General features: G+C 43.8%; 1 protein-coding gene across 1 annotated transcript; it reads left to right on the top strand.

Annotated features, from left to right (window-relative positions):
• Positions 1-1,806: 1,806 nt before the first annotated feature.
• On the top strand, positions 1,807-23,889 carry TMEM244 (transmembrane protein 244). The gene is made up of 6 exons (XM_066590871.1): positions 1,807-1,839; positions 4,264-4,349; positions 20,110-20,183; positions 21,812-21,937; positions 22,970-23,014; positions 23,795-23,889. Exons 1-6 carry the CDS (start codon positions 1,807-1,809, stop codon positions 23,887-23,889), a joined length of 459 nt encoding a protein of 152 aa, XP_066446968.1.
• Positions 23,890-25,584: the final 1,695 nt, after the last annotated feature.

Here is a 25,584-nt window from a genome sequence, read left to right as displayed (position 1 = left end):
TGCAGTGTGAAAATAGCTTTACTTTGTAACTATACATGCTGTTTTCCTTTCCGCCAGTGCCTGATTGGTACTCCAAATATCAGCAAATTCCACATTGATGAGGGGCAATCCCTCCGAAACAGCTGTATATGCATGATTATTCTGGCTTTGCCTCCCAATTCCCAGTCATTTATATAAGGCCGGGGTAGCGGACCTATGGCATGCGTGCTGGAGGGGTCACGTAGAGCCCCCTCTGCTGGCACGTATGCCGACGGCTGCTTACCACTGTAGTGATTACTGGCCAGGGTGCCGGTGTTGGGGGGGGGAAACTATTACTGTTGGGGCAGATATAGGGGACACTATTAGTAATAGTGTCAACTATATGAGCCCCAGTAGTAATATTACTAGTACTGAGGCCCCTGTGGGGATCACTATTACTACTGGGGTCAATACAGCGGTCACTTCAACTACTGAGGCCACTGTGGGGGTCACTATTACTACTGGGGCCAATACAGGGGTCACTATTACTACTGAGGCCACTGTGGTGGTGACTATTACTACTGAGGCCACTTTGGGGGTCATTATTACTATTGGGTCCGATATATGAGACAGAATTACTCCTGGGACCACTTTGGGGAACACTGTTACTACTGGAGCCATTATAGGGGACACTATTACTACTGGACCACTTTGGGGGACACTATTACTACTAAGACCACTATGCATGTGGCAGCATACTTTTAGTTGACTTAGGGTATTTTTACACGTGGCATAAATGCTATTGGATGTCCACAGCGGAAATTTCTGTGGCAAATTACGTAGTATTTTTGCATTAAAAAAACAGTCAAAATCCATATCATCGGTGTGGATTTTGACTGAAAATCAGCCACCTATCTACAGCTGATTTCATATTATGTGGCACTCCCCCTCACTACCTCCATAGGCTTCCTGCTGCCAGTGCTTCCCGGCTTCCAGTTCCCAGCATCCTGGTCAGGTGAGGCCACTAACGGCCACTGGGAACCAGAAGATAGGGAGCACTGACAGCGGGAAGCCTACAAAGGAGGAGGTGAGGGGGAGCGCCGCATAGTATGAAATCAGCGTCTGCTTTCCAATCAAAATCTGCACCAATGGTACTAAAGTGCTCCAGCTAGCAAACAAGCACAGAGCATCCCTGTTTGTTAATTTTGAAATGGCCCTGTCCTTTTTATAACAAAGGAGGTAAAATCACACATCATGATAAGCCCCGCCTCCTGACGTATTGGCACTTTGCGATAAAAAAGTGGCTTTGGGTTTGCAGTTTAGGCACTTGGTCTCTAACACTTGTTTAAAAAATCTGCCATTGACTTGCAGGAAGCTGCCCTCCAATAGGTGGCGATGCAGCGGTATTCATTCTTCCCATTAGCAAATTCCAGTAATGCACCTATGCTGAATTTATATAAGCAAACAGCATACAACAAATAAGAATAATATTATGGATTTGGGGGTCAGCTTTTCAATACAGTAGCCCTCACTGGTTATAGTTATGATTATGCCTTATATTGGTCTGAAATCTAGTAATGATGATCTGATCTATATACCTAAAACTCTAAGTAATCATTTATCTTTATTTTACTCATTGTAGGGAATATTTCTGCGGACAGGAGTTACTTGGAAAACTCACAGGTCATTGCTTAACAGATTATCCTTCCAGATGGTCTGAGTCTTTACTGAGTTCAATCCTACTAAGCTGCCAAGATACATATTATTCTGTATCACATCGACTAACATGGTGTTCAAGAGTTTAGATGTCCGCTTTCAAAATAATCCTTTACAATGTAGTATGTTCTCATGGCACTCAAGATCAAAATATCCGAGACCAAGGTAAAATGAATGTCAGGTACAAACAACGATAATATGTAGTATAATGCATTTATACAGCATGAAGAGTTACTTATATTGATGCATGTTAATAATGTAGCAGATAAAGACAAACTATGTCTTGATCGGTATTTTGAATATGGGCTTTGTGATTATGAAGCTGATTCTATATCTAGCATAGAGCATGTCATTTGCATGTTAATGAGTATGTATGATAATTCTGTAGTCCGCATGATGTGTGCAGCATCACAAAATTGAAAATTACTGCATGGATCAAATTATGTTCTTTCATTCATGTGAAACTATATAAGTTCTTGACCCTTTTTATTTCTATTTTATGGTCATAATATTCACTCTGTGGTGCTATTCACTTTTGCCACTCATTCCGTTTTTATAAGATTGCAAGGTAATCTGCGTATATGTGCTCAACTTTATGTTCAGCATGTTACTTTGTGTTTTATGTATGCTGCAATCTTCAGTTACGGTTCAGCTGTTTAAAAAATGTTCATATATTGTTTGCCTTTCCATCACTTGTTTTCTCCCTTACTGTTACCTGTGTTGAACTTTAAAGGCCTCTTTACACATAAGACTTTAGTTCTACAAGCCTAACAATAATGGCTGGGAAACTGTCTAACGTGTTTGGGGATGCTCAACTTTCCCTTGATAAATGATTTTGGAGAAAGAAGGATTGGGGACATTGAATTTTAACACCCAATTCTTTTGTTGTCTGGTAGGTAAGCTGGAGCCAAACCAAATGTTTATATGTATGGGATAGCCAGGGAAAACAGATGTCGGATGAATGATTATTCATCCAACAGTTGTTGAATGTGTATGGGCATCTTAATTTTTAACTATTCACTCATTGTATATCTGCCATTTCTAATATCAGACTACTATGTGTCCCATATTAATTAGAAAAGTCCAAGCTTTTTGGTGCAGTCTTGCCCCCCTATCCTACTGACTCCAAAGGTCCAGACAATAGGGAAGATCTTTACAGCTCAGAAAGCTATTTCATAGTAAAGTTAGCAATGTCAATGAGTTATAGCACTCTCTAAACTTAGCTTAGCGCTATGTGAGTAGCTCTTTACTGGAACTGTTTAGCTCTGTTCAGCCACAATAATGTTGGCATTGTGTGGCTTTGTATGGGAAGGTTATGACAATTGGGCTATTTTGGGCTGTCTTGGCACTGTATGACTCTACGTGGAGGTATCAAGTACACAATATACGTCTATATGGGCACTGTATCACTATTTGGGTGTAGTATGGCATTCTGAGCATGTGGGCATGATCCATGTAAGTCATAGGTGTCTATGGATGATAGAATGTTAAATGGATCAAAAAAAAATTATAAATCAGCGATCTACGTACTATACTATAGGCGGAGCTGTCTGAGCATCGTAAAGGGGTTTGCCATTAAAAAAGAAAAATCAATACTTACCTATTCCTTCCCCGTTAGTCTTCTTATTGCATCTTCTCCTCGTTGATCTTCTCCAGTTCCCCGGGTCACCTCACCGCAAGCCGCCTGGATCCTCCTCTTCTTGTGCTGGAGCGTCCATCCTCGACATTCTTCTTCCTGCTGGGTAATGTACACTATGTCACTAGAGACGTAACATTCACTGTCTAGCAAGGAATGCCGAGCTATTACTAAGATTGTGCATGCGCTGTCTTGGCACGAGTGTTCCTACACTATTGCAGAGAGACAGCACGAATGCGCAGTCTCGCCAATAGCTCGGCACTCCCTGCTAGGCTGTGAATGCTACATCACTAGTGACACAGAGTACATTGCCCTGCAAGAAGGATCCAGCACAGAATCGACGCTTCGTCACCGGAAGAAGAAGAATCGGCCGGCTGGAGGTGAGGTGACCCGATGGAACTGCAGAAGACAGGCGAAGATCAGTGGAAAGAAGATGCGGTAAGAAGAGGGCCTGGGGAGCAATAGGTAAGTATTGAATTTTTTTTTTTTTTATGACAGAACCTCTTCAAGGATAGGTCATTAATATCAGATCCGCGAAGGTTTACTGCATAGGACCCCTGTCAATGAGTTGTTTGGAGGTGGTACTCAGATGAGCATAAGGCGGTGATGTCAAGTTCCTCAGTCACATGGCCGAAGATCAGATCACTGTTATTCAAATGAAAAGGATTCAGTTGGTATAGAAGAATACTGACATAAAGTTGTAAAATGGAAAATGCTTTGTACATATTGAATTTCACTCTTGCGTAATCAACTGTGGTTCTCATAGGTCAAAAGCATCTGTGAGAAAGTATCCTTGTTGACTATTGCAACCAATCAGATTTAAGATTGATTTTTTTTTTCAAATACACTGGACAAATGGACTCAGATTGATCAATATGGTCAATACATACATTTTTACAAATGCAGTCAAACATTCTGTGTGTGTCTTTAATTAAAATATTTCATTTTCACAGATTGTCCTACAGAATTTGCTCATTTGCACTCTCATCTTCTATGCAGTGTTGTACTTAGCCTACATTATTTGTTTCATAACACTAAGGTAAGTTTCATCCCATAAATGCTGCAGAAATGACACTTATTTAGTTTAACTCCAATGCCATATAGACAGACCAAAACAGGAAGTCAGAGCAACTGAACTATTTAATGGTTTGTTGCACCTCTCTCTTTTAGGCCTCGTTCACACCAGCGCTGTTTTAGCGCATTAAAGGCGCGTGAAAAGATTTTGTCTATTAGAAACAATGGTTTCCTATAGAAGCGTTCACATGAAGGAATTTCAGATGCGATAAATACTCACAACAATCTAAGATAGGACATCCACAATCTTTTCACCCACCTATACTGCGTTAAAACAGCGCTCATTTGAACATGGCCTTATGGGGAGCTTCCTACTTATTAGCCAGATAAGGACTCACTATGTAGGAGTGGAATCCCCCATTGACATCATTGGGCAAAATAAAATGCTTTATTTGACACATAGCATTCTTTGAGCAATAACCGTTAATTGCCAGGACTTTCAACTGCAAAAGCACGTGTAATTAATTTATTGTCAGAGGCCCTGTCTGTTAAGATATTATTACCAAAACAGGTTGCCCCCTTTAAATGTTGGAATATATTATAGGACTACATTCAAAACCTGGAAATTAACCTCAATATCCCATTCCCCTTATAAGTTATATCTACAGTGGTCTAGGAAGCTGAAATATGGATAGTTATTCATACTGTTTTCTCACTGATGAGCTGTTTAGTTGCCCTTGTGCTTTTCTGTGATATTAAGGGAATACTTTGGTAACTGGTGTATGTCTTTCCCAGACTAATAGAATAGTTACCCTGCAGAATTACAAAATCTGAAATTTATTTTCTGACCCTTTAGAGCTATTTTTTTCACATTTTTCTCCATTTTACTGCTATTCATGTCACCAGCTCTACAGAACCACTTACCTTGCCAAACTATTCTTTATGGCGGTTGGCTATGGTCTTCCTCGACCTTTCTGTGCATCGCCAAGTTTCTTATAAGTTTTATTAGGCTTTCACAAGTTTTACCAACATACAACACTCCCTACAATGAGCCCATGTATAAAAGCAACAGATTAATAGAAAGCAGTAGAAGACATTGCCATAACAAGCCTAAAGAGATGCCCACATACAAATATAATTCTTGACGGTGGCGAGAAGTTCACACATAAGCAGACTCAACTTACCAAGGTAATAATAACCCATAATACACAAAAAAAAAAAAAAACTAGCAAAAACAATGGGCCCACTCACACAACACCAGTGGACAAAGGGCATCTGCAAAGGACAAGCCATCAAAATCCACACAGTGGCATCTGAATGCCTTACGAACAATGTCCGCATTCCCATCTTGCAGAAAGGTCCCTCCCGCATCAAGAAAAATTAAGAAAACGTAAGAGAAATAGAGGTAAAGAATATTGAAAAAAAGGAGACGAAAGAGGCATAGAAAGAGGGAAAGAAGGCGTACCCCATGAGACTTGCACCAGGTAGTGTGCCAGGCAACTCTCTAGGAGTCAGACTGAGAATAGAGCCACCACTTAGGAGAACCACCTGTGACTGGTTAGTCAGCCTATGGAGACCAATTTTTCAGAAATCTCCCCATTTTGTCTGATAGTATGGCTGTCAGCTTTTCATTAATCATGTACCATGACTTATGCCATTTGATTTCAGAAAAGTCAACTATATGTTTTCTAAAAAAAAAATCTAATTAAATTAGGACTAGAGATGAGCGAGCACCAAAATGCTCGGGTGCTCGTTACTCGGGACGAAAATTTCGCGATGCTCGAGGGTTCGTTTCGAGTAACGAACCCCATTGAAGTCAATGGGCGACTCGAGCATTTTTGTATTTCGCCGATGCTCGCTAAGGTTTCCATTTGTGAAAATCTGGGCAACTCAAGAAAGTGATGGGAACGACACAGCAACGGATAGGGCAGGCGAGGGGCTACATGTTGGGCTGCATCTCAAGTTCCCAGGTCCCACTATTAAGCCACAATAGCGGCAAGAGTGGGCACCCCCCTCCCAACAATTTTTACTTCTGAAAAGCCCTCATTAGCAATGCATACCTTAGCTAAGCACTACACTACCTCCAACAAAGCACAATCACTGCCTGCATGACACTCCGCTGCCACTTCTCCTGGGTTACATGCTGCCCAACCCCCCCGCACGACCCAGTGTCCACAGCGCACACCAAAGTGTCCCTGCGCAGCCTTCAGCTGCTCTCATGCCACACCACCCTCATGTCTATTTAGAAGTGCGTCTCCCATGAGGAGGAACCGCAGGCACACACTGCAGAGGGTTGGCACGGCTAGGCAGCGACCCTATTTAAAAGGGGTGGGGCGATAGCCCACAATGCTGCACAGAAGCAATGAGAAATATAATCCTGTGCCACCGCCATCAGGAGCTGCACACGTCGGCATAGCAATGGGGAACCTATGTGCCACACACTATTCATTCTGTCAAGGTGTCTGCATGCCCCAGTCAGACCGTGTTTTTTTTTATAAATAGTCACAGGCAGGTACAACTCCGCAATGGGAATTCCGTGTGCACCCACAGCATGGGTGGCTCCCTGGAACCCACCGGCTGTACATAAATGTATCCCATTGAAGTGCCCTAGACAGCAGAGCTAACATCAGATTAAATGCAGGTGGGCTTCGGCCCACACTGCATGCCCCAACCTGACCGGGGTTTTTAATTCATAGACACAGACAGGTACAACTCCCTATTGTGAAGTCCGTGTGGACCCACAGCATGGGTGGCTCCCTGGAACCCACCGGCTGTACATAAATGTATCCCATTGCAGTGCCCATCACAGCTGAGGTAACGTCTGATTAAATGCAGGTGGGCTTGGGCCCACACTGCATGCCCCAGTCAGACTGGGGTTCTTTAGAAGTGGACACATGCAGTTACAACTCCGTGTGGACCGACAGCATGGGTGGGTCCCAGGAAGCCACTGGCGGTACATAAATATATCCCATTGCAGTGCCCTGGACAGCAAAGCTAAAGTCATGTTTAATGGAGGTGGGCTTCGGCCCACACTGCATGCCCCAGTCAGACTGGGGTGCTTTAGAAGTGGACACATGCAGTTACAACTCCCTGTGGACCGACAGCATGGGGGGGTCTCAGGAAGCCACCGGCGGTACATAAATATATCCCATTGCAGTGCCCTGGACATCAAAGCTAACGTCAGGTTTAATGCAGGTGGGCTTCGGCCCACACTGCATGCCCCAGTCAGACTGGGGTTCTTTAGAAGTGGACACATGCAGTTACAACTCCGTGTGGACCGACAGCATGGGTGGCTCCCTGGAACCCACCGGCGGTACATAAATAAATCCCATTGCAGTGACCAGCACAGCTGAGGTAATGTCAGGTTTAATGCAGGTGGGCTAAAAATTAAGAGGATTACACTGTAGGCGAGGGCCCAAAAAAATTGGTATACCAACAGTACTAATGTACCTCAGAAAAATTGCCCATGCCCAACCAAGAGGGCAGGTGAAATCCATTAATCGCTTTGGTTAATGTGGCTTAATTTGTAACTAGGCCTGGAGGCAGCCCAGTTAAAATAAAAATTGGTTCAGGTGCAAGTTTCAACGCTTTAATGAGCATTGAAACGTATAAAAATTGTTTACAAAAATTATTTGACTGAGCCTTGTGGGCCTAAGAAAAATTGCCCGTTCGGCGTGATTACATGAGGTTTCAGGAGGAGGAGCAGGAGGAGAAGGATGAATATAATACACAGATTGATGAAGCTAAAAGGTCCCCGTTTTTGATGGTGATAGAGAACGATGCTTCCATCCGCGGGTGCAGCCTACGTATTGCTTAGGTATCGCTGATGTCCGCTGGTGGAGAAGAGAAGTCTGGGGAAATCCAGGCTTTGTTCATCTTGATGAGTGTAAGCCTGTCGGCACTGTCGGTTGACAGGCGGGTACGCTTATCCGTAATGATTCCCCCAGCCGCACTAAACACCCTCTCTGACAAGACGCTAGCCGCAGGACAAGCAAGCACCTCCTGGGCATACAGCGCGAGTTCAGGCCACGTGTCCAGCTTCGACACCCAGTAGCTGTAGGGGGCAGAGGCGTCACGGAGGACGGTCGTGCGATCGGCTACGTACTCCCTCACCATCCGTTTACAGTGCTCCCGCCGACTCAGCCTTGACTGGGGAGCGGTGACACAGTCTTGCTAGCGAGCCAGAAAGCTGTTAAAGGCCTTAGAGAGTGTTGCACTGCCTGTGCTGTACATGCTGCCTGATCTCCGCGCCTCCCCTGCTACCTGGCCCTCGGAACTGCGCCTTCTGCCACTAGCGCTGTCGGATGGGAATTTTACCATCAACTTGTCCGCCAGGGTCCTGTGGTATAGCATCACTCTCGAACCCCTTTCCTCTTTGGGTATGAGAGTGGAAAGGTTCTCCTTATACCGTGGGTCGAGCAGTGTGTACACCCAGTAATCCGTAGTGGCCAGAATGCGTGTAACGCGAGGGTCACGAGAAAGGCATCCTAACATGAAGTCAGCCATGTGTGCCAGAGTACCTGTACGCAACACATGGCTGTCCTCACTAGGAAGATCACTTTCAGGATCCTCCTCCTCCTCCTCCTCAGGCCATACACGCTGAAAGGATGACAGGCAAGCAGCATGGGTACCCTCAGCAGTGGGCCAAGCTGTCTCTTCCCCCTCCTCATCATCCTCTTCCTGCTCCTCCTCCTCAACGCGCTGAGATATAGACATGAGGGTGCTCTGACTATCCGGCAACATACTGTCTTCCCCCGCCTCCGTTTCCGAGTGCAAAGCATCTGCCTTTATGCTTTGCAAGGAACTTCTCAAGAGGCATAGCAGAGGAATGGTGACACTAATGATTGCAGCATCGCTGCTCACCATCTGGGTAGACTCCTCAAAGTTTCCAAGGACCTGGCAGATGTCTGCCAACCAGGCCCACTCTTCTGTAAAGAATTGAGGAGGCTGACTCCCACTACACCGCCCATGTTGGAGTTGGTATTCCACTATAGCTCTACGCTGCTCATAGAGCCTGGCCAACATGTGGAGCGTAGAGTTCCACCATGTGGGCACGTCGCACAGCAGTCAGTGCACTGGCAGATTAAACCGATGTTGCAGGGTGCGCAGGGTGGCAGCGTCCGTGTGGGACTTGCGGAAATGTGCGCTGAGCCGGCGCACCTTTCTGAGCAGGTCTGACAAGCGTGGGTAGCTTTTCAGAAAGCGCTGAACCACCAAATTAAAGACGTGGGCCAGGCATGGCACGTGCGTGAGGCTGCCGAGCTGCAGAGCCGCCACCAGGTTACGGCCGTTGTCACACACGACCATGCCCGGTTGGAGGCTCAGCGGTGCAAGCCAGCGGTCGGTCTGCTCTGTCAGACCCTGCAGCAGTTCGTGGGCCGTGGGCCTCTTCTCTCCTAAGTTGAGTAGTTTCAGCACGGTCTGCTGACGCTTGCCCACCGCTGTGCTGCCATGCCGCGCGACACCGACTGCTGGCGACGTGCTGCTGCTGCTGACGCATCTTGATTGCGAGACAGAGGTTGCGTAGGAGGAGGAGGGTGGTTTAGTGGAGGAAGCATACACCGCCGCAGATACCACCACCGAGCTGGGGCCCGCAATTCTGGGGGTGAGTAGGACGTGAGCGGTCCCAGGCTCTGACTCGGTCCCAGCCTCCACTAAATTCACCCAATGTGCCGTCAGGGAGATATAGTGGCCCTGCCCGCCTGTGCTTGTCCACGTGTCCGTTGTTAAGTGGACCTTGGCAGTAACCGCGTTGGTGAGGGCGCGTACAATGTTGCGGGAGACGTGGTCGTGCAGGGCTGGGACGGCACATCGGGAAAAGTAGTGGCGACTGGGAACCAAGTAGCGCGGGGCCGCCGCCATCATGCTTTTGAAAGCCTCCATTTCCACAAGCCTATAATGGCAGCATCTCCAGGCTGATAAATTTGGCTATGTGCACGTTTAACGCTTGAACGTGCGGGTGCGTGGCGGTGTACTTGCGCTTGCGCTGAAAGACTTGCGCTAGCGACGGCTGGACGGTGTGCTGAGAGACATTGGTGGATGGGGCCGAGGACAGCGGAGGTGAGGGTGTGGGTGCAGGCCAGGAGACGGTAGTGCCTGTGTCCTGAGAGGGGTGTTGGGTCTGAGTGGCAGGTTGGGGCACAGGGGGAGAGGCAGTGGTGCAAACTGGACATGCTGAACGGCCTTCGTCCCACCTTGTGGGGTGCTTGGCCATCATATGTCTGCGCATGCTGGTGGTGGTGAGGCTGGTGGTGGTGGCTCCCCGGCTGATCTTGGCACGACAAAGGTTGCACACCACTGTTCGTCGGTCGTCTGCACTCTCAGTGAAAAACTGCCAGACCTTTGAGCACCTCGGCCTCTGCAGGGTGGCATGGCGCGAGGGGGCGCTTTGGGAAACAGTTGGTGGATTATTTGGTCTGGCCCTGCCTCTACCCCTGGCCACCGCACTGCCTCTTCCAACCTGCCCTGCTGCTGCACTTGCCTCCCCCTCTGAAGACCTGTCCTCAGTAGGCTTAGCAAACCAGGTGGGGTCAGTCACCTCATCGTCCAGCTGCTCTTCCTCCGAATCCTCTGTGCGCTCCTCCCTTGGACTTACTCCAATGACTACTACCTGAGTGATAGACAACTGTGTCTCATCGTCATCGTCCTCCTCACCCACTAAAAGCTCTTGAGACAGTTGCTGGAAGTCCCCAGCCTCATCCCCCGGACCCCGGGAACTTTCCAAAGGTTGGGCATCGGTCACGACAAACTCTTCCGGTGGGAGAGGAACCATTGCTGCCCATTCTGGGCAGGGGCCCGAGAACAGTTCCTGGGAGTCTGCCTGCTCCTCAGAATGTGTCATTGTAATGGAGTGAGGAGGCTGGGAGGAAGGAGGAGCAGCAGCCAGAGAATTCAGAGTTGCAGCAGTGGACGGCGTAGAACTCTGGGTGGTCGATAGATTGCTGGATGCACTTTCTGCCATCCATGACAGGACCTGCTCACACTGCTCATTTTCTAGTAAAGGTCTACCGCGTGGACCCATTAATTGTGAGATTAATCTGGGGACGCCAGAAACGTGCCTCTCTCGTAATCCCGCAGCAGTCGGCTGCAAAACACCTGGATCAGGAGCTCGGCCTGTGCCCACACCCTGACTTGGGCCTCCACGTCCTCGCCCGCGTCCACGGGTCCACGTCCTCGCCCGCGTCCACATCCTCTAGGCCTACCCCTACCCCTCAGCTATTACCAGTAGAGCAGAAACAGAACGCTGTAATAAAATATGCCGCTTATTGGCCTGTGGTTGGAGGCTGACTTCGCTTACGGAACGCACAGCAGAGCCAGGAAAGAATTTTGCGCACGCCTGTAGTGAGACGTAGGTGCGTATGACTGAGATAGTGGAATTCACAGCGCAGAAGCAGTCAAGTGGCCAGACGCCACTAGTAGGCCTAAAGTATTTTGCTTCTATTTTTTTAACGGCAGAGCTGAGACAGTAGACAGATACTGTAGGCAGCGTATATATGTATACTGTTCCAATGTGGACAGGATGACGACGGTGATGTAATGGGCACCGCAGAGCCAGGAAACACTTTTGCGCACGCCTGCAGTGAGACGTAGGTGCGTATGACTGAGATAGTGGAATTCACAGCGCAGAAGCAGTCAAGTGGCCAGACGCCACTAGTAGGCCTAAAGTATTTTGCTTCTATTTTTTGAGCGGCAGAGCTGAGACAGTAGACAGATACTGTAGGCAGTGTATATATGTATACTGTTTCAATGTGGACAGGATGACGGCGGTGATGTAACGGGCACCGCAGAGCCAGGAAACACTTTCGCGTAAGCCTGCTCTAACGCTTAGCTGCGTATTAATTAGGACTACTACCCCCAGCAGACACGCAGTACACTGAGGACCGTCACAGGCAGCCCAAATATAGTTTTTTTCCCAAAATTTGTTTGAAAAAGCCCACTGCCTATATAGACAGTATATCTCTTTCACCTTTTTCACTGTCCCTGCCTCACCAGTACTGGCCCTATACTATGTACAATGACTGCAGACTGAGGACGCAATGCTCTGCACGGCCGATATACAAAAAAAAAAAAGTGCAACACAGCTCCCAGCAGCCTCAACAGTACTGCACACGGTCAGATGTGGCCCTAAGAAGGACCGCTGGGGTTCTTGAAGCCTAAAATAACTCCTAACGCTCTCCCTATAGCAGCTCCAGCATCAGCAGCACTTTTCCTAATCTATGTCAGAATGCATCTGTGGCGAGCCGCGGGAGGGGCCGATTTAAATACTCGGGTGACACCTGATCTCGCCAGCCACTTACTGCAGGGGGGTGGTATAGGGCTTGAACGTCGCAGGGGGAAGTTGTAATGCCTACCCTGTCTTTCTATTGGCCAGAAAAGCGCGCTAACGTCTCAGAGATGAAAGTGAAAGTAACCCGAACACCGCGTGGTACTCGTCTCGAGTAACGAGCATCTCGAACACGCTAATACTCGAACGAGCATTAAGCTCGGATGAGTACGTTCGCTCATCTCTAATTAGGACACAAGTGTGATGGGGCACAGAAGAATTTTTTTTTCTTTAAGAAGGGCTTCCTGTGGGTTTTTAATTTATAACTAAGAATGAAAAAATATGCTCATATCCACAGTCTCCGCACCTTAGGACAGAGCCATCAGATGTGTTGAATATCCCTGGGCACCTGACATCCCCAAAAGCCGTTAGAAGAATAACCAGGGACCAATTTAGCCATACAACCTGGGATCAAATACCAGTGAACTACTGCTATACCACTAGCAATCAGGAGTGTTGTGTTTTTTAATAGATTAGGAGCACAAGCCCCAAGACATGTAGAAGAAGCAAAGTTTAAAGTGACTTATAACAAGTTATGATAAAAATGTTTTGTTGTGTTAAGATAAGAGAACAATAGCTTTGTCATGTCTTAATATAACTTTCTGTGACAAGTTACACAGAAACGTTAACATCTGCTACATCTGCATGCTTTGCTGTCCCAGCCCATCCCTTCACCCCAAAAGAAAAAATCATATACATAGAATATCTATAAGACAACATTTATAACCCAGTGGCTCAGATAGAAGGGTTCAGCCTTATATCTGATAATATGTGTCTAAATCATTCAATCATTCATTTACATGTACAGGCAGCTGTACATGTAACAAAGTTAAACCTTTTTGAACAAAAATTAATATAAGACACTGTCTTATTTTCGGGGAAACACGGTAACTACAGTGCAGTTATGACCAGTAGTAACTGGTAATGCTTTGCCTTCTCTGATTGGGCCCAGATAGCCTTGACTATTTCTTTCAGCTACAGCTTGTTTCTGCACACTCTTTCCATCCTGCTGTTACTCCCTCCTTTCAGTGTTTCGCTATAGTAATAGTGCCCCTCTTTTGTGCTCCACCACATAATAGTGCCTCCACATAGCAGTAATTTCCTCACTGTGCATTACAGAAAAAAATCCCTCCTTTGTGCCCCACAGTAAATGCCCTCCTTCACACAGTAATTCCCCTTTGTGCCCCCTCAGAAGGCAATAATGCCCACTTTGTGCTCCTAAAAAGTACCTCTGTGCATCCAAATAATGCTTAATTGTTAAGCCCGAAGACCAATAGTGCCCCCTCTGAGCACTTCAAGTAGTAGTAGCCCATCTGTGCCCCACAAACCAATTGTGAACCTAAAAAATGCTACTATTGATGGCCTACCCTAAGAATAGGCAATCAATAGTTTAGAACTGGACAACCCCTTTAAGCAGCAGTTTGCAATATTCAACAAAGTTATTTAGACACATTAGGTACTAAGAACACCTCTTTCTATCAGTTACGTTGCTAATGCTATTAGCAGCATGAATTTTATTAGAATGGCCTTTTGAACATAAATTTTCTAAATGTCACATACGCAGTAGGTTGCGAAATGTAATTAGTAAATGTGGATGAGTTTGGTCTGAGTTCACAAATAATAAATTAGTCATGCATGCATGACATTATGCTGATAATCTTTCATTAATTAGGATAATGGGTTTTATTCACTAAATGCTTTCCCATCTGAAAAATGTAGATCACGACCTAAACTATTCATGACCTCTATATCATTTAATACTGGTATATATTCTAAAATCGTAAGAAGAAATGCTGTGCCTGTGTATAACTAACAATAATAATATGAGAAAGCCGTAGGAGACCGGGATTTGAAGATTAAATACAAATGAAAAGAATTTTCTTCTCTATGTGACTGCTTGAAGTAGCTGATTGCATTAGTTGTAAAGTAGTTTGAACCATATGCACAAATATCCCAAAATGTAAATGCATTGAAATGCCTTGGTTAAATGACATATTTATCAAACTTTAAATGGACTATCCGGGACTACAAAACTAACGGCCTCTCCTTTGGATAGTCAATCATTTTCAGTGAGTGTCAGGTTTCCTAAATTAAGGCCTCTTTCACACGGGCGTCGATTTAATGCTCCGCGGCTATTGGGGCATTTCTGCCAGCGGGAGAGAGTTTATCAGCGGGGGCAGCTGTCATTGTTTGGCACTGCTAAATTCCCACCCCCTCTCTTTGCCATAGGATGCTGTGTCGGGAAAAGATAGGACTTATCCTATCTTTTGATGGAGAGAAATCTCGGCATCAAAAAGTCAGGCCTATCTCCTATTTTTTGACAGACAATTTTTTTCGGCGCGTCAAAAAATTGTTCACCTGAAAGAGCCAATAGGACATCATAGGTTCCTTTAGATGCGATTTTTGTGATGCATCTACTTTGCATCAAAAAGATGTCCATGTGAATGACCCCTAAGTCTGTTACTCCCTTTAACTTTAAACAGGCAAGCAGAGGGGCTGTGGAGAACTAAACAGAGAAAGCCAGGACCAGAATGAGCTGAAGACTACTTATTGGATGGTTTGTAGCTCATTTGCATGCAGCATGTGGTGCATAAAAACGCTAATATCTCCATCATGGCTGCACTTTAAAGGGAAAATATGGTATAATTCAGTATGCCTTTATATGCATATCTAGTGTTGGCACTGCTTTACAGGTCATAAATTGGGTGATCTTTAATTATTTACCAAGGACAGCTCCATACATTTAGTAGCAGTTGTGCCTAGTATTACAGCTTAGTCTTGTTCACTTGAATGGAATAGAGCTGCAGTATCAGGTACAGCAACAACCAAAAGTATGACAAATAATAAGAGGAATGCAGTACTGGAGCACTATGGCCCCTTCAGTCAGCTCATCAGCAGGGGTCACTTAGAATTTGAAATCCATCAATCTAAGGGCTTATTCACATGAGCGTATATCGGCCGCAGTTTTCACGGCCAGTCAATATCTGCTACGGTCTGATGCATTCCAATGCATCAGATCACACGGGCACATTTCTGCAGCATTAAAGCGCCCATCTGGCAAATATAGCACCGGGCGCTTTTACGCCGGGCAGCAAAGATAGTCCTGGAACTATCTTTATGCCCAGAATACGTCGGCTGCTGCATAGACTCCTATGGGAGCCAATGACAGTGGATGGAGAAGGAAGGTGGGAGGGAGTTTAATTGGAGACAAAAGGGCGGGGAGGGGTGGGTGCTTAGCTCCTTCCCTGTCTCACCCAATCCAATTGCAAACAGCTGGAGGGAAAGAGAGAGGAGGTGAGCCAGGAAGGGGAGGCAACGGCATTGCAGCCTTGGCGCATATGCGCCGGGCCCGTTTGTTTGTGTGGGCGCACAAACGGTAGATTTGTGCACCCATTCACATGCTTTTACGGCGCCGGTGGGCACACCTAAAAACGCCTACGCTTGTGGGAAAGACCCATAAGGGTCCTTCTAGACAAGCAAATTATCATTTCAATGAGTGAATGACTTCACTGCTAACTCCTTTGTTCTTGTGCAGCCTGTTTAGACAGGCAGATGCATCGTCGGCTTGTTCAAACCAGAATCGTTTAGAAACATTCATTCCCTGCATAAGCGAATAAAGGGTCTGAATAATTGCTGTTTAAATAGATCGATAAGCGAATGAGCGAACAACGATTTTTTAAGGCTGCATAAAATGGACGAACAAAAAGTAAGCGATTCGCATTCATCATTCAATCATTGGCTCATATTTAGACAAATCAACTATCGTTCACTTTCGCTCATTTGACAATTTTCTTTTAATCATTCTATCCAAAAGCATCCTAATGCTGATGCTCTGTCTCAGATAATCCTTTTACATGTTATAGGAAAAAGGATTACTGTTGGAAGTAAAGACCCATTTACACCAGCAGATGATCGCTCAAAGATCGCTCAAACGACAGTATGAGTGACAGCTTTGAGCAATGATTTTGCATAAACTAATAAGTAGCTACTCAGCAATTACGTGTTTAAATGAAGCCTGAGGGTGCATTCACACGAACGTATATCGGCTCGGTTTTCACGCCGAGCCGATATACGTCCTCCTCATCTGCAGCGGGGGAAGCCTGGAAGAGCCAGAAGCAGAAACTGAGCTCCCGCCCCCTCTCTGCCTCCTCTCCACCCCTCTGCACTATTTTCAATGAGAAAAGGTGGGACGGGGGAGGGGCTAAGGTCTGCGAATTAGCCCCGCCTCTCCCCATTGAAAATAGTGCAGAGAGGTGGAGAGGAGGCAGAGAGGGGGCGGGAGCTCAGTTCCTTCTCCTGGCTCTTCCATCCCCCCCCCCCCCTGCACACGAGGACAACGTATATCGGCTCGGCGTGAAAATCGAGCCGATATACGTTCATGTGAACGTATCCTTAGCTGAAGGCAGTTAATCACTACCTGTGGAGAACTGCTGATAAGGCTTAAGGACGGTTTTTAGGTCGGACTGAATTTAACGATCAGCTAGCAGTGCACGAAAAGCGGACACTGGGCGCACAATTTAGATGCACCGATTATCACTCAAACTAATACTGATTAGCGATTTTTTAGTGATCATCATCTGGTGTAAATGGGCCTCTACACACCATACTGCATATTTACAAAAGGTTTCTGACCCTTTTCTGCTAAGCAAAGGCATGACAGGCGCAATACAGTCTGGCATAGTTCAGCACCTACACAGATATGCAACATCAAATTCTATTATCTGCTGTTATATATTATCTGTGTTTTTTAAATTGAGTCATGGTTGGGATTTCAAAAGACATAGGTTACAAAAATAATAATAAAGAATATAATAATAATAATTCACTTGCACTTGGTATTGTTCATAGATGGTATTGAGTATATCAGGTTTGATAGGGATAGTGGTATGGCTTTATATTTGGCAGGAATATGTTAATTTTTTGTAAAAATGGAAAGCAAATAAAATTAGACTAAATGATGAAATGACTACATACAAGGGGTTATCTCAGGATATCCATTAATGTCTGATCAGTGGGAGTCTGACTTCTACATTTGCTGATCTAGTACAAAGTCAGCCTAGTGGCACTAGGAAAGCACTCCGCCACTTCAGCCTATGTTAGCTATGATCAGCTATATTTGGATGCTGATGGTCAGCCCTTGACTATAATGGATGGCTCATTTGACTTCTCTAAAGAGAGAAGCCAAGCACGGCTGATAAAAGCCAAAGAGAAAATGAACTTTCTGGACCCCCACCAATCTATGAGATAACCTACTTAATAAATATTTTACAAAGTAAAGAAAGTCTGAATTCAGCAAAGTCTGTGTGTTAGAAAAAAATAAAAAAAATAGAATCAAACAACTCATAATTCTACATTCTATTAAGATGACATAGCCACTTAACATTATTATGTATACTAAATTAAAGGGACCCTATTAGGGATGAGCGAACGTGTCCGTTACGGACACATCCGCACCCGGACACCGGCTTTGCCGAACACTGCAGTGTTCGCGCGTAAGTGTCCGGGTGCCGCCGGGGGGCGGGGAGATGCGCGGCGGCGCGGGCGGCAGTAGCGGGGAACAGGGGGGAGCCCTCTCTCTCTCCCTCTCCCCCCCACTCCCCGCCGCACCCCCCCGCGCTGCCACGGCGGCCCCCGAACTTTTTCGCCCGAACACTGAAGTGTTCGCAAAGTTCGGTGTTCGGGCGAAAAAGGGGCGGAGCCGAACGTGTTCGCTCATCTCTAGACCCTATGTGATCTTCTTTGAATAGAACACAGCAACATTTTATACATCTCCTAGGGATTCCACCACATGTACCGGAATTTTTAGCAGAAATTCGCACTAACATCTGCGTGTCTAACATGCCTTAAGGTCCTTTTACATGGAAAGATTTTTGTTAAAAAAAAATCGTTCAAATGAGCAAAAATGAATGATAATTGTTCAGTGTAAACACAGCCAACGATTGAATGCCGAACAATACATTCTTCACTTTTCCTTCATTATTCATTTTATGCAGTCATAAAAATCATTGTTGGCTCATTCACTAATTGTTCAGTTTAGATATCGATCATTCAGTCGTTATACAGTGAATGTGAATAACTGAGCAATTTCTTGTTTGAACGAGCGAACAATGTATCTGCCTGTATAAACAGGCCTTCAGAGCAAACTCTGCCATCGTTCGCCTGTTAAAACGACAAAGCATCAGGTGTAAATGAACCCTCATGATTTACGTATTTGCACTATGAACAGGGCACTTTTGTGCGCATGTCTGTGCATTTTACGGTACTTTTTTTTTACATGCAAATCCCATGCCCTGATTTAAAAGTACACAAAAGAGAGCAGGTTCTATTTCTTTGCGCACGCAAGAAATGTATACTCAAAAAAGGTAACGTTAATGAATCCACTGAAATCATTGGGTTATCTTCTGTGCGTTTTGCGCACGCAAAAAATGTATGTGCAAAAATAAGGACAGATACGCAAGCAATATGACAATTGCAAAGATAATTGCATTATATCCTAGTTTTGGCTGAATCTGTTGAAGAATCGTCCATTCTACTGTATGAGTGCATTAAAATTGCAGATCTGCAAATATGATATCGATCCGAGTTTCTTGGACTGGTATTGCACTCACCTGCGTAATTGCACCCTAAAGTAGTGGTTAGAGAGGCTCAAAAGTGATGACGGGGTCCATTTAAATTTTCCTCCTTTCCTCATCTTTAAATAACAAAGGCTAGCTTATAAATAATCCTCCTGAAGCATTCTCTTTTTAAATGTATGAATTAAACATAATCTCACTGTCCTAACCCACTATTCTCAAAATTGCATCATTAAAAAGAAAACTATTGCTTTAAAGCCTGTTTTATAATAAAATGGAAATGTACTTGTCTCGCGGCAGCAAGTGGGGTTATACACTTCTGTATGGCCATATTAATGCACTTTGTAATGTACATCGTGCATTAAATATGAGCCATACAGAAGTTATTCACTTACCTGCTCTGTTGCTGGCGTCCCCGTCGCCATGGATCCGTTTAATTCTGATGTCTTCTGGCGTTTTTAGACGTGCTTGCGCAGTCCGTGCTTCTGGCTGGTGAATGGGACCGCTCGTGCCGGAGAGCTGGTCACCGCGTCGTCATCGTAGCTCCGCCCCATCACGTGTGCCGATTCCAGCCAATCAGGAGGCTGGAATCGGCAATGGAACGCACAGAGCCCATGGTGCACCATGGGAGAAGACCCGCGGTGCTCCATGGGAGAAATCAGCAGTGCATCCCTGGGAAAGGACCGGCGGCCATCTTAGGGAGAAGATTTTTATAACTCCATATTTCGTCGGATCAGTGAGTAGCAAGCGGTTTAAAAACCGCTTTAAATTGCTATTTTATGCCAGGGGGTGACAGGGGGAATAGGGTAATGTAAAATTTTGATGTTTGCTGTGAGACAACCCCTTTAAATTGGTATATTCTAATGTATAGTTTTTTTTCCGATTTACAGATTGGATAGTTTTGATGAACTTGGACCTTTCGATTTTAAAACATCCCCTTCATGGTCAAATAAAAAGTACCTGGGTAGTATTTTTATCATTTTTAGTTTATCCATTTTCCAGATTTGCTTAAAAATTGTAAATGTCCTATAAAACTGCAGTTATAGCCACAGAGAGCCGAATCATGTCTAGTTATGTAGTATTAGATCTTGTCAAATTGGTGCTTTTGCTGACTGTACGGTTTACAAGTTAACAAATGGTTTATATATATATATACACATACATATATATGCTCTTTCCATATATAGCTCAAACATATACTGCAATGCTAGTCAGAGATTGAACTCCCTCATAGAGTATCTTCTCCCATTGGGGCTGCCAATCTAAATTCCAAATACATTATGTCAGTGTGTTTTTGACATGTGGTAGAAAACTTAGAGAGTTCCCTGGAGGAACCTTGTGCAAACATGTGAACTTACACTCGATACAGATGTTGCCCCTGGCCAGAATATGAACCCAGGACTTCAGCACTGCAAGCAACAGTACTAGCACTAGAGCTGAATCATAATACATAATGCCATAGCGCTACCCATGGAATCTGAAAAAAGTTTAGTACTGTGTTAGCCAGTAGAGTAAAATGTGATTGTTCCCAGCAAGAGAAACCAAGTAATCTTGTAGATATGATACCTTTTAATGGTTAACAAAAAATAATCATATCTACAACATTACTTGGTTTCTCTTACTGAGAACAATCAGATTTTGCTCTACTGGCTAACTCGGTACCGAAATTTTTTTTCATTTAACCTAATAGAGGACACTAGAATGTACCGTACACAGATGGAACCAAAACATCTTCTGAAATTTTGTTAGCCAGTAAAAGGTATCATATCTACAAGATTACTTGGTTTCTCTTAGGCCTCCCTCACACAGGTGTTTTTGGAAAGCGTTTTGTGCTGCGTTTTCAGCAGTGCTGAAAAAGCTGTACTAGGCTCCCATTCATTTCAATGGGGCTGCTCACACAATGCTGAAAACGCAGTGCTGCGTTTTGAAAGCGTTGCATGTTCTATTCTTGGCCGTTTTCAGCTGTGAGTCTCCCATTGAAATGCACGGGCTGCGTCTTCAGCACTACTAAAAACACGGCACAACTTTGTACTGCGTTTTTATAGTGTTAAACATAAGTTGCTATGCCAGCGAGTCTGAAAAAAAAAGTTTCCAGCTTCCTTGGCTACGGTGTCAGCTGTTTTGAAAACGCAGCTAAAACACTGTCAAAACGCATGCCAACGTTGCTGAAAACGCAGTAAACGCAGCGTTTTTGCAAACGCCTGTGTGAGGGAGGCCTTACTGAGAACAATCACTCCATGGAACCTGAATCACATATCCTTGAATCGTGGATCAGTAAAACCAACAAAGTTAATCTACATAAAAAATGAAATCAATACAAAATAAAGGGTTAAAGAGTTTGTCATCTGATGTACTGAAGAATTATCATCTCATCAAGTAAAGCAACAGGGGATTAGGGACATTTAGGACAAATCAGAGTAAATGGGATGCTGTCACTACCCCTAGGTGCCCTAACAATACAGACATGCCCTACTGGCTAGATGATTTAGCAATATGTGGTGAGTTATATTACTTCAGTGAACACTTATTAATATAATGACCTGTATCGTAAAATTGCAAATATAATATACTCGTTTTTCTTTTTATCTGTAGCAAATGTAATCTCCCTGGAAAGTACATTTCTGGTTTGCAGCATCCTATTTGTTTTGGTTGTGGAGGAATGGATTTGGGACTACGGCACCACTGTAACTGTGATTCATATCACAGTGGCATCACTGGGTAAATTGTACTGGAATTTACAGAATACTATGGTCAATCAAAAAAGTGAAGCAGGAGTCAGTTGTGTTTTCTGGTTCTAACAGGGGCTTTGTCACAATGGCTAAAGAGACTAATTACTTAGGCATCCACGCTTGTGTGAATTCCATGCATGTGCTACAAAAAAACCACACTATTCAATTGTACGGAAAGGGGACCTTCACACACAACGCCTGAGCTGCAAAAATTCTACTTACGGAATTTTGTTGCATTTCTGCAGATGACCAGAGTTAACAAGCTATGCAGAATTTGCTACGGTTTTTGTAGCAGAATTTGTATATGTACTTGTGCTTTAATATGCAGATTTCACAGTGGCAAACCTTATTTTCAAACATCAAAAAATCTCTGATTTTCAAACAGATTCAGTGTGATTTCTTATCCACAACAAAACTCTCTTTGCGAATTTTGGTGCCGATTTTTAGGTTTCTCATTGGAGGAAATCTGCAGCAGATATGCATAGTTTCTTCAACATAAATAGACAAGCTGGGGATTTCTAAGCCATAGCTTTTTAAAAATTTTCATGATTTTCCACAGTGGAAAATGATACTTTAAGGAAATCTCATTCACTTGCCTAGTACTGTAAATGCGGAGGAATTTCTGCAGTGATTTTTGCTGGCGGAAATTCCACAGCATTTATGATCTGTGTGAAGGCAGCCTATGTGAACATACCCTTAAAACATGAGCAGCGATTACAGATATGTAGTGCAGAAGACAATTGCAAAATGATTTATTACTATAGGGAAAACCTAACATACATTGTAATGATATCTGCCGAAGCTCAGAGGTTCATTGAATATTACCGGTGAGATGTTCCTAGGGAACACATTTCATGCTCTAGTTGATAGTTTTAACTACAAGCCAACAGAGCCTTACACAAGTTAAAATTCCAATTTCCACATTACAGCTGGCTTTACACTTGAATGCACCCGATAATTAAAAGCCTGAACCATAAATTCAAACCAAAACTGAACCGTTATTTTTCTATTTTTCCTGCAGTTAATATGGAATTCCCTGTTACGGCACACTGGTGGACCGCTATAGGTAAGTACATGATTTTACTATCCCAGCATTCTTGAATTTATTGTATTTGTATCCTCCAGAAGTAAATTAAGAGAGTCTAGGAGATATACCTATCATTCCAGGTGCATTTTGAAAACAAGCTGTTGTATATTTACTTCAGTAATAACAGTATTTTAGATAATGACAGGATTTGTTCACAGCTGGTTTTATCCCTCCATCGGAAATAGATGTTGGGTGTGTTCCCTTGCAAACATTCCCAACTGAAGGTTGTATACCTGCACATTGAGTGAGTGGTACATATTGCAATATTCCAATATTAGTTTTTTTATACTAAATCTCTGTATAGGAAACTATGAACCAGTAGAAAAAAAGGAATACAAATGCACAGCAGCCCAGTATATGTCAAATGGCCACTTTTTTGGCATATACTGGGTGTATTGGGCATCATGGATGTATTTGGTGTATGCACCTGGAGCTTTCCATTGAAAGCAAGGAAAAAACAAGATGTGAACAGAGCCTCACTGATGTGCTTCTATATATTGTATGTTTTTTTTTAAATCAGTTTTCCTTCTCTGCAGGCTCCAGCTCTAATTTTCATTTTTCTCTTAAGCTCTGCTCCATCAGCTAGGTTGTTCTCTCACACTCAGTAGCACTGTTGAGCAGAGCCTGCAAGGGGCGGTTTTAACCATGTAGTTCCTCCCTTGCATATGCCTCTGCCTATACTGTATGTTCTTTAGTACGTTGACCAACAGCAGTCTCCATTGTTCCTAAACAAATGCTTCTTTTCTTGACTATATTCAGGTATTGGGTTGATCTCAATGATTTGTGGAGGACAAATTCTGGCTTATCAACTCTACAAGAACAACTTTATCTATCCGGACCTGGATGATTTTTGAGATCTTTGTTTTGCAGCCATTATTTTTAATGCATAAAGGTCTGCTGTTTAATTTTAGTAACTGGCCTACAAAATAAAGGTTATTTAATAAATCATGAGTTTATCTGGACTGTTTATTAAAAATAAAACATACAGTATGCCCTTTACAATGGTTCTAACCTTGCTCAATTTCTTCAGAAAGACATGCTGTATACTGTAGCTACCATATTATAGATATATAGTGTCAGCTTTTATTTATAAATTCTTTATTAAATTTTGACCTGGATTTAGTGGTATTTACTCTTCATCCAAGTTTGATACTATGTGTCTTACTGACGATTAGCAGTTTGGGAAATGGAAATAATTGAACACATATGTACATTTGGTGGTGAGCCAGCAAGAGGCTTTTTAGTAATGGTTAATTTGTACTGCAAATCATATCACAGGCCACTTTGATCAGCCAGCGGCCTATCCTTCTTTGGCTCGACTGAAAGTCTAGTTACATGCTTTATAAACTTCTAGAGTTTTATGATGTAAACCTAAGACACCAATATTAACCCTTTCACAGTCATGACACTTTTCACTCTTTTAAGTGCAGTTTTCCCTGTTCCAAAACAGTATGTATATTTTAAAAGCACATGAAAAAGATTAGATTTTAATCCAGAAGAAACGTGTGCTGGACCCCCCAAACACACAGGCATGCCTGCTTTGGATTACATTAATAAATAAGACAAGTCAAACTCTATTTCCGTTAAAAAGCAGCAAAGTATAAATCTTTGGAATCAAAATAAATTGAAAGTACAAAATACAATGGCGGAATTGCTGTTATTTTTCTATTTCCTCTTCCAAAAAAGTTAATAAAAGTTAATCAATAAGTTATAGATACCACAAAATGGTTCTAATAAAAATGATGAGTAGGAAGGAAGAGGGGTGGAGCAAACCAGATTATATAAGAGGCTTTGGTCCTAAGTGAATGTCTAGAGACCAAGTGCCTTAATGCCTTAAGGCCTCAAATGGAATACTGTGTACAGTTCTGGACTTCAGTACTCAGGAAAGATGTTACAGTGCTTGAGGGGGTACAAAGAAGGGCAACTAAATTAATAAATGGAATGAGAGGACTGGAATACCCAGAGCGGCTATCCAAATTGGAATTATTCAACTTGGAAAAAGGCGGTTAAGGGGCGACCAAACAACTATGCATAAATACATCAGGGGACAATACCAGGATCTCTCCCATGATCTGTTTATATCCAGGACTGCAATGGTAACAAGAGGGCATCCTCTATGTCTAGAAGAAAGAAGATTTAATCACCAACACAGAAGGGGGTTCTTTAGTGTAAGAGCAGTGAGACTGTGGAACTCTCTGCCTGAGGACGTGATGATGGGAAAAATTTGATAGAGGAGTTTAAGAGGGTCCTTCATTCCAGCTACAATTTCACATCAGCGAGCAATTGAATCACCGGAGCTCTGAGCTCCACCCCTGATCACATGATGGTGATGTCATCACAGGTCATGCAATATTTTGACCAACTCCAACTGTCATCACAGGTCCTTCAGTGAGTTACATGTGATGATGTCATTCACCATACTATTGGTGCATTGCGTCACCAGAAACACTAGTACTAATAATAACACTAATAACTAGTAAATATTAACTGCTTACTAGTTAACAACTATCAGATGTGTATTCCTGCAATAACAGTCTATAAGTTCCTGG

Source organism: Eleutherodactylus coqui, chromosome 1 (genome assembly GCF_035609145.1).
Source record: "Eleutherodactylus coqui strain aEleCoq1 chromosome 1, aEleCoq1.hap1, whole genome shotgun sequence".
NCBI lineage: Eukaryota > Metazoa > Chordata > Amphibia > Anura > Eleutherodactylidae > Eleutherodactylus > Eleutherodactylus coqui.
Note: the sequence above shows the minus strand (reverse complement) of the source record. Positions and strands in the feature narration are given on the sequence as shown.